The 8,245-nt window shown below is 30.3% G+C and overlaps 1 protein-coding gene across 1 annotated transcript; it reads right to left on the reverse strand.

Moving 5' to 3' along the window:
• Positions 1 to 2,259: 2,259 nt before the first annotated feature.
• LOC137919360 (larval/pupal cuticle protein H1C-like) lies at positions 2,260 to 6,660 on the reverse strand. The gene is made up of 3 exons (XM_068762413.1): positions 6,606 to 6,660; positions 2,759 to 2,938; positions 2,260 to 2,460 (listed from the first exon to the last, which is right to left on the reverse strand). Exons 1-3 carry the CDS (start codon positions 6,615 to 6,617, stop codon positions 2,365 to 2,367), a joined length of 288 nt encoding a protein of 95 aa, XP_068618514.1. The 5' UTR covers positions 6,618 to 6,660; the 3' UTR covers positions 2,260 to 2,364.
• Positions 6,661 to 8,245: the final 1,585 nt, after the last annotated feature.

Here is an 8,245-nt window from a genome sequence, read left to right on the forward strand (position 1 = left end):
TGTAAAACAAATTGAATATTTCAGATAAAGGCGCGCACATTATTTATTGTTGGTTCTTGCTGTACCAGGTAGATTTAAACAGGTTTTATGTGTTCTGTATTAAGATTGTTTTGTTTTAATAGTCTAGTTTTATCCTTTGTGTTGTTAAGCTTCACACTTTATCAAATTTCTAATAAAGGAATTGTATATTAACTAAAATAAACACCTCGTATCACACTACAACAGACAAAAAAAATAAGGATGTGGGCAAGAAATATTAAGGATGAAATGTACGATTTCGCAGAATTATTGCTTTCTCCATAATTTTTACTGTATATAATTTGTACATCATGCAAACTATTTTAAATTTTGTTCAAGTATATAAAAAGTGTATATTTATTTTGCTGAATTTATTATATTACGATCATTAAGCTATTGCGTGTTTCATTAAGTATTGCGTGTTGCATCGTGAAATTTTGTTTATATAGGATAAGAAAATTTGCGTTTTGTTAGCGAAGTAAAATTAATTCATCCCATAAAATTATAGATTTAGACTGCGATTTTACTAATTTATTTTTATAATTCTATAGGATCTGTTTCGACCCGGAATTATTATTTGAACACATATATATGTTGATCAAGTCTTATGCTAGCTTAGTTTTGTCATAAATATTGTTACAAAGAATAACATTTTTTTTGTACGTTACATTTATTACTGCGACTGTGTGTTATTTTAAAACATTAATAGAAAACTATAAAACATATATGAAGCTCATTCAAAATGGTCTGCATTATAAAAAGAAGGAGTAGGACTTTTAAGACACTTTTAGAGGACTGCATTGCTTCTGCAATTATGGCCAGCTATTAATAGCAGCAGGCACTCTTTCCTAGGTAAAATTCTTCACTGCCAATTATATGGATTGTTTTAGGGACTCCTAGTTATCATGTTATTCAAAGTAATCGTTACTAATTAAAACGGACCATAAATTGTAATCCAGTCGACATTGTTAAAATATCGCTCAATTGTAAAAATTTGCTCATCAGTAAACAAGATTTTTCTATTACGTCCCTTTTAGTATCGCTTAAGCATCTCTCGCGATAAAATCTTTTGCTTTCGGACAGAATTTTTTCAAACTCTTTCGTTTACTGCTTTGATCGCCTCATTAGTGCGAACACAACGTACGGACGGCCAGAGTTTTTTCAGTCACAAACAGAAGAGGTTTCGTTTTATCCATCAAAAGCCCGTTACACAAACAATTAACTAATATCAAGCGTATGAATAATTTTAAAAAGTGGATTTTTCACCATACCTACTTAAAGCAATCACAGCGATTCGGTTCTCTTTATCACCGCACTTCATTTTAATATAAAAAAAATATTACAATATACTAGCAAAAAACCCACAATGAACCATCATAAAAAGAGCAGGTCCAAAATTTCAAGGCAGACAACAAAATACTATTGTTGTTATTTAATTATAACTGTATTTATGGTTAGGCTAAATAATTAATTATGCAATTTTGTTTATAACGTTTCGAACAGCTTAAACATAAATCGCTCGTTCTAATTAATTCTCTCAATCACCATGTATTATTCATTTTCGAACAAAATGTTACATTTTATTACATTTCATTACATTCATCCATTCATTCATTGTTTCTTATGAGTGCAACAAAAGCAAATATTTTACTTATATCAATAATTCCATCTAAATAGTTGCCATATAAAACCTTCGTGGAAAAAGTATTTTCGTAAATAATACATATAAAGTTGAAATAATATCGTTTTAACTGTAGTATTCGTAGATGGTGGATTTTGATGATATTAAAATGGTTATATTTAAAAAATTGCATCAAGTTAATAATAGCTTGTTACTTTTTTTCAAATAAATAAATCATAATAAATTGCAAAATAAATCAAAACCTAATTTTACTATTTAGTTTAGAATTATTTTGTCATTATTTTTCTTTCTATTAGTGAAATGAAGTTAAAGTACTATTAAGGAAAGGTTGCATAGGCAAACAAAATGCTTGTACGTTTTAGCAACAAAGGTTAAAACGCTACATTAGATATGCAGACCTTCCGGTTTAACGAATATCTCAGTGAAAAATAATTTGAATCGGCTACTTGTTGAAAAAGGCTGGAACCTTTTGGTTATTATAATATAAGGTTTTTATTAAAGAAAAAAAAACTAATTTGTATTTATTGCTTTTTTATTACGAAACCGAACTTGTGTGTTTTCCAACACAGATGCGAGCTCAATTCGCTCCAATCTGTCATACCAATACTAATATAATACTAATAAATTAAATAAGATTTACAAGTAGATGTTGACTGTTGCATTATTAACGGCTGGTTCTTGATTATGGGAACCGAGCTGGGAGCTTACCATCCATGCGCAAGGGCGGGCGATGCGATGATGGGAGCATGTGCAGCTACAATTGGTGCATGAGCAGCGACAGCAACAGCTGGTGTAGCAATCTAAAATGTAATCTTGTTTTAAAAATAATTCCATGACATAAATCCACAGAAAATTTGAATTTATTACTATTGGCTAGTTCGAAATATACAACGATACGTGTAAAATTTCTTAGGTATTTGATTTTATTTATAATAAGACAGAGACATGCAATTTTCCTGTTTGCATTTATAGATTCACCGTATCTATGGTACCTTTACACTTAGTCTAGACCTCTACCAGTTCTCTCTGAAGCTACGGTGCGGGTTGTTATAATGTAAGGCATTTAAAAAAAGTGTAAAAAATTTAACTCATACTCACCCTGACAGTGTTAGCGTAAGATGTGGCAACAGGGACAGCGGCCTTTACCACTCCGGTGCTAATCAGAGGAGCACCTACAAGGCCATGGCCCCAGGATGAGGCAATTGGTGCCGCAGCAATGGGGGCTCCATAGAGACCAGGGGCGGCAGCGGCGACGGCCAAGAAGGCAGCGAATACAACCTAAAAATATACACCTTGTTCATTATTTCAAAAACTAATTGCGCGTATAATTATAATTATATAATCGGATATCTCAGATATAATCTGGAAAGATTCTCATTTAATTTTCGAAAAAATAAATAATGTTTATAAAAGCTTCAAACTGTTTAGATTTTTTTTTATAAATGGAGATAAAACTTCTTACTGAACTTGCGATATAAATAAAAATAGAGCAAGCAATCGACGAGATAAACTCCACTCACTAGTTATAGGTTACACTTATCAATTTAAGTACCGATTGACATAAACAATGACTTCAAGGAAACAATGTGACATGTAAATTATTTTACAGTACTTTATTTATCCTTTTTACAATTTGTGTTATTGCGGGCTTAATACCTTTAGACGTTCTCTACCTGGGTTGAATACCCACGGTGGCGAAGAGGTAATTAGTAGCAGGTGCCTCATTAGAAATTAACAAAAATTTAAGTAACGAATGATATGAATATATGCTAAATATACAGTGAGCGTTAGTAGTTCATCAGTAGAGAACTGAGACTTGTGATCGTAGGTCGCAGGCTCGATTCTCGGGATACATTATTTTGCATATAACTCACACTTTATGCATTAATCATACAGGATTGGTACTGCTTACAACTAAGTTTCCAGAGGATAGGCGGCAGCATCCTGTACGTACCATAGTACGACGCTGCGTTCACCTACCCTCCTCCCAAGCGTGGCGATTATATTATATTGCCCCATTGACATCTTTGGGAGAGGCTTATGCCTTGCAGTGAGTGTCCATGGGCTAAAACGTTCTCAACGATACTACACATTCATGGTAAAAACGATCATGTGCTTATAATAACTTATAAACATAAATTTAAGTAGACAGATACTATATTTAAAAATAACATATAAAACAAAGCAACATTTAAAAATAAATTAACGTGGTTTAATAGGCCAGATGCAAAGGAACATAAATAATTTCCTTTTAAATCAGCAATAATGAAAAGAAAAAAAAACATGTACACTTAATACAAGCGTTATAAAATACCTTCATAAAACCTACGCCAATAAGTGCTAAGGCATTTAAGTTTTATAGCTACAGTAAGAGGTTGTTTTACGGGTAAATAAATTCCAAACTATCGGCAGTATGGCCTTTAAGGATAATAAATAGTTTTCGCGTGGGACTCATTTGATCTAGACTCACATACATCAATTCCTTTCTAACTTAGTTGTCTTTAACAATTATATCGGCCACGTAGGATTTATAGTCTGGACAAACGAATATAGCTCTTCTTTTCATAATATAAGGTTTTTTTTTCTTTCAACTCATTTTCAAAAGTTAGATATAACCTTAGAGCTTATTAGAACATAGTTGATAAGAAGTATTGAAGTCAGTTGTGTAGTAATAGGTGATTAGCTACATAAAAGTGCAAAAATATTTTTCTATGTTGATTGATTACAATATTACGTTTGAATTAATTTACTTATGTTCTGTTTCTTTGTGACATGTTTTATAATAAACAAGCACGTGTAATGTGTAATATAATAACAGTGCTTATATAAATAAATTTTAAATCGTATACATTTTTTTTTCAGTTAAAAATAGGTTACCGTTAATTTCATTTCATTAATCCACATAAAGCTTATTGTAGCAGTGTGTAGAATATAAAAACCTTAGGATTGAAAATATCAATTTTATCTGTAATAAATATCTATAAGCTAGAAAAATAAAAAAATACATTATTGTTAACAAAATTTAGCCAAATAGTAATTGTCAATTTTGTATTAACTGGATCAAACGATTTTCAATAAGTTGGTTATCACTTATGTAATTTTATCGTGAATAAAACATAATTAAACCTTAACCTCAAAACTAGAGAACTTGAAATGAGTATATATTACAAGAATTATTATATTCTGAATGTCAGCCCGGTTAAAGCGAGGAAGTGTAATAAATAACAATGGCTTTATTAAATAACATTTAAGTAAATGTTAACAGTATTGGAACAAAGTATAATGTCACCCTGGGCCTTGTTTTAAAAAATATTAATGGTAATTGAATTAATTTAATACAGTATCGAATCAAGAGGGGGCAAACTAGTGATATTAGCACATAGTAAAATTATTTCATGTAAAAAATATACATCTTAACATCAATATATTTTTGAAACTTTCAATGAAAAGTTATCATAAAATTAATTGAAATAAATTAGTTTGAAGCAAAAGATAGAAAGATAAAATGTTTATTTCTCTCCACAAACAAGGATTCTTAATACTAAAATTTACAGGAGTTTTAGTACCAATTACAACCTAAATTTGTGGGAGCTGACGCTTGTACTAGGTTTGCATCTGTACTACAAGTCATTAGGCCACGCCTCTTGAATAATTTGATTTTGATAGTACTGTCAAAATAGCTGGTATTAACAAAAATAAGTTAATACATCTAGAGAAATAAGGAAACATAAATTTTAAGTAGCATTTTTTGTCAGTACTTAGTGAAAAGTGTCATGTATGTTATTCCGTGTTATGTGATGTTATGGCTTATTAATTTATTCCAGAGAACGTAGTAAGTTTTCTATCTCCACATAATTCTGTTTTTGTAACCATTCTCTTATCACATTTTATACCTTTTTTTACGGATAATAACAACTAAGTGCAATATTTTTTGTACTATGCCCTACTTTAATTTTATGTCCCCTTATGAAACATTTATAATTTTTATATCAAAGCGATAGGGTTAAACTCGTGAGGAGTCCATTTTTATTGCCCCCCTTAACAATCAAAATTGCCTCTCTGTGACGCAAGTACTTCAAGTTGGGAAACACTGGCATAAATAAAGGAGTAGTCTCAAAATCGTGTATAAAAACCGATATAGTTTACGCTCTCAACCGCTTTACATTTTTTATACTAGGCTAGCCGGATTGAATTATTTAAAGTTTAAATTTAGAAAATTGCTGATCACATACCAAGTTTCGTCGCCAAAATGACCTTGTTAGGTCGTTATCATTTACTTTTTGTTTAGATAGCAAAAAATTAGATTGCAAGTAAATTTATTAGTCACGCCCATACACTAAAGAACTATGTGGTTATTAATAAAATACATTATAGTTTTATAAAGCTCAGTGTATCTTGGGAGTAGATTATTAGCTTAAAAACTACATGGTCTGCCAATCGGAGGTTGCTGGTCGATATATCATTGGTGTGATATATTTATTTCATAAAATGTTTAACGCGAAATCAGTAATGTACACAGTATTGAAAGCATCACGAAACTTTAACGTGGAATCTAACATTTTTCTAAGTAGAAAATGTTCGAAATTTAGACGATAAATTGTAATCATTAAAAATATTTTAGGAATCATGTTAATAATAACATATGCAATCATAAAATATTTTATCCAAACGCTCTTATCAAAAAAATATATACAACAATTACGGTGAATGTTTTTTACAGCTATGGTTAAACCTTTATCAGAACAGATTTCACTTCAAGTTTAAGAATTTTAAACTTTCAAGTTGAAATTTCTTACACTTGAAATTCGAATTCCAATACAGGTTCACCTGAATCTTGAACTATTTTATATTAAAAAAGACCCTTAAAATTAATATGACTTTTTTTAGAATATATGTGAACGTAATAAATAAAAAATAGTTATAAAGCTAATTGAAAATGTCTTACCAGTTTGTACATTTTTAAGGGGTGATGGGTTTTGATTGTTGAAGTTGTGAAAGGGTGATGTGGGAGCGAATGTTCTAAGGGACAGCTGAGTAAAGCTTTTATAGTACTTGGTCACATGGTTCGACCAAATCAGTCTAACCCTACCCCTTGCTTGGGCCTAGGTCATCTATAACAGCTATTAGCTAGGTAGCGTTTGCAAAATAAACGATTTGATCATTGCGATATTTTCACAAGCAATACGTAGACGCAAATGCCAAAACGCATAAAAGGTCTTAAAAATTTGGTTTTATTGTCAAATATTTTTTTTACAAGGAAATGTTGCCATTATTTCTGTCACATAAGCATTATTCATTTCCAGTCAAAAGAATACGCTGGTGTAATCCATACGCAGACTACAAAGATCAGAAATTACATTACAGATATAAAAAAATAAATTTTGAATTTTTGACGGCAATTATGTTTTATATAATAGAACAACTATCTACCGCTCATTTCGCGTGGTCCACCCAATCCATTCTGAGTAAATTCGTAAAATGCCAAAAATATTTTGACAAGTTTGGGTTAAAACTCATAGTTTTATAAAAGCTATAGTTACGCATTTTTTAACAACTCTGAAACACTTGCCGGTGGAATATCGTAAAAACCATTCTGAGCTAAAATATCTTTATGTATACACAAACACACATTATCAAAACAACCATAAATAAAAAAAATGAACTTAGATGAAGTTTGTTTATATTACATTCCATAATATTTCATTCTCTGATAATCTATTTCAAACTATTGTAGTTGAAGCGATTGGTTACAAGTTATCCAAACAGGATCAAATTTTAAACTAATTAATTAACTAGTTAACTATATTAATTAGTTAAGTTTGATTTTAATAAAATGGCACAACACAGGCACTTGGTCATCATTTATACGACTTCCTTTTAATTAATTTTTGCTTAAGAATAGAGCTTAGAAACATATTATATTAGTAAACGGTAACTGCAGTGAAGAAAGAAAATAAAAGGCTAAAAAAGATAAAAATTTAGTTATTATTTTTTTACTAAAAATTATGTGCTGTTATGATAGTTGAATTATTTTGTTTTTAATTAAAGTAATTGAAATGGCGTTTCTTTGTTAGATATTTCTCAATATAATCAGCTACATGTGCTGTAAAATTTCCTTGTTACTTCAAAACTAGATTAAAGGGCGGAGCACAATTGCGAAACGTGCTCAAATAGATTAGAACATTCAAAATCTAGGGATTTCATAAGTGGTCGTACCGCTTTCGAAACTGTCGCACTCTGTATAAAACATTGCAAAATTATCGCCAGTTTATACTTATACAGTCTATTGTTTACGTTAGGATTATTTTTTGTCTCTCATTGAGGTTTTTTCAATTACCAAATAAGGTAACACAACATTACTCTTAACAATACATTACTGGCTAACCTTCCACTTTATAACGTCAAAGCGACAAATAAGATTAATAATGATTGTAATTAAGTACATCTTAGGACCGATTTGTATGTAACACTTAAACGCAAAAAAAAATTATTGTCTTTATATGTTACAGTGTCAAATACCAATAGTGTATTTCAAAATAATTGTTTTAATAAAATTTGTGTTGTTAAATGTTTAACAACAATGCC

This window comes from Battus philenor, unplaced genomic scaffold (genome assembly GCF_028537555.1).
Source record: "Battus philenor isolate CCGP_79_NKW_IND1 unplaced genomic scaffold, ilBatPhil1.0.hap1 SCAF_16, whole genome shotgun sequence".
NCBI lineage: Eukaryota > Metazoa > Arthropoda > Insecta > Lepidoptera > Papilionidae > Battus > Battus philenor.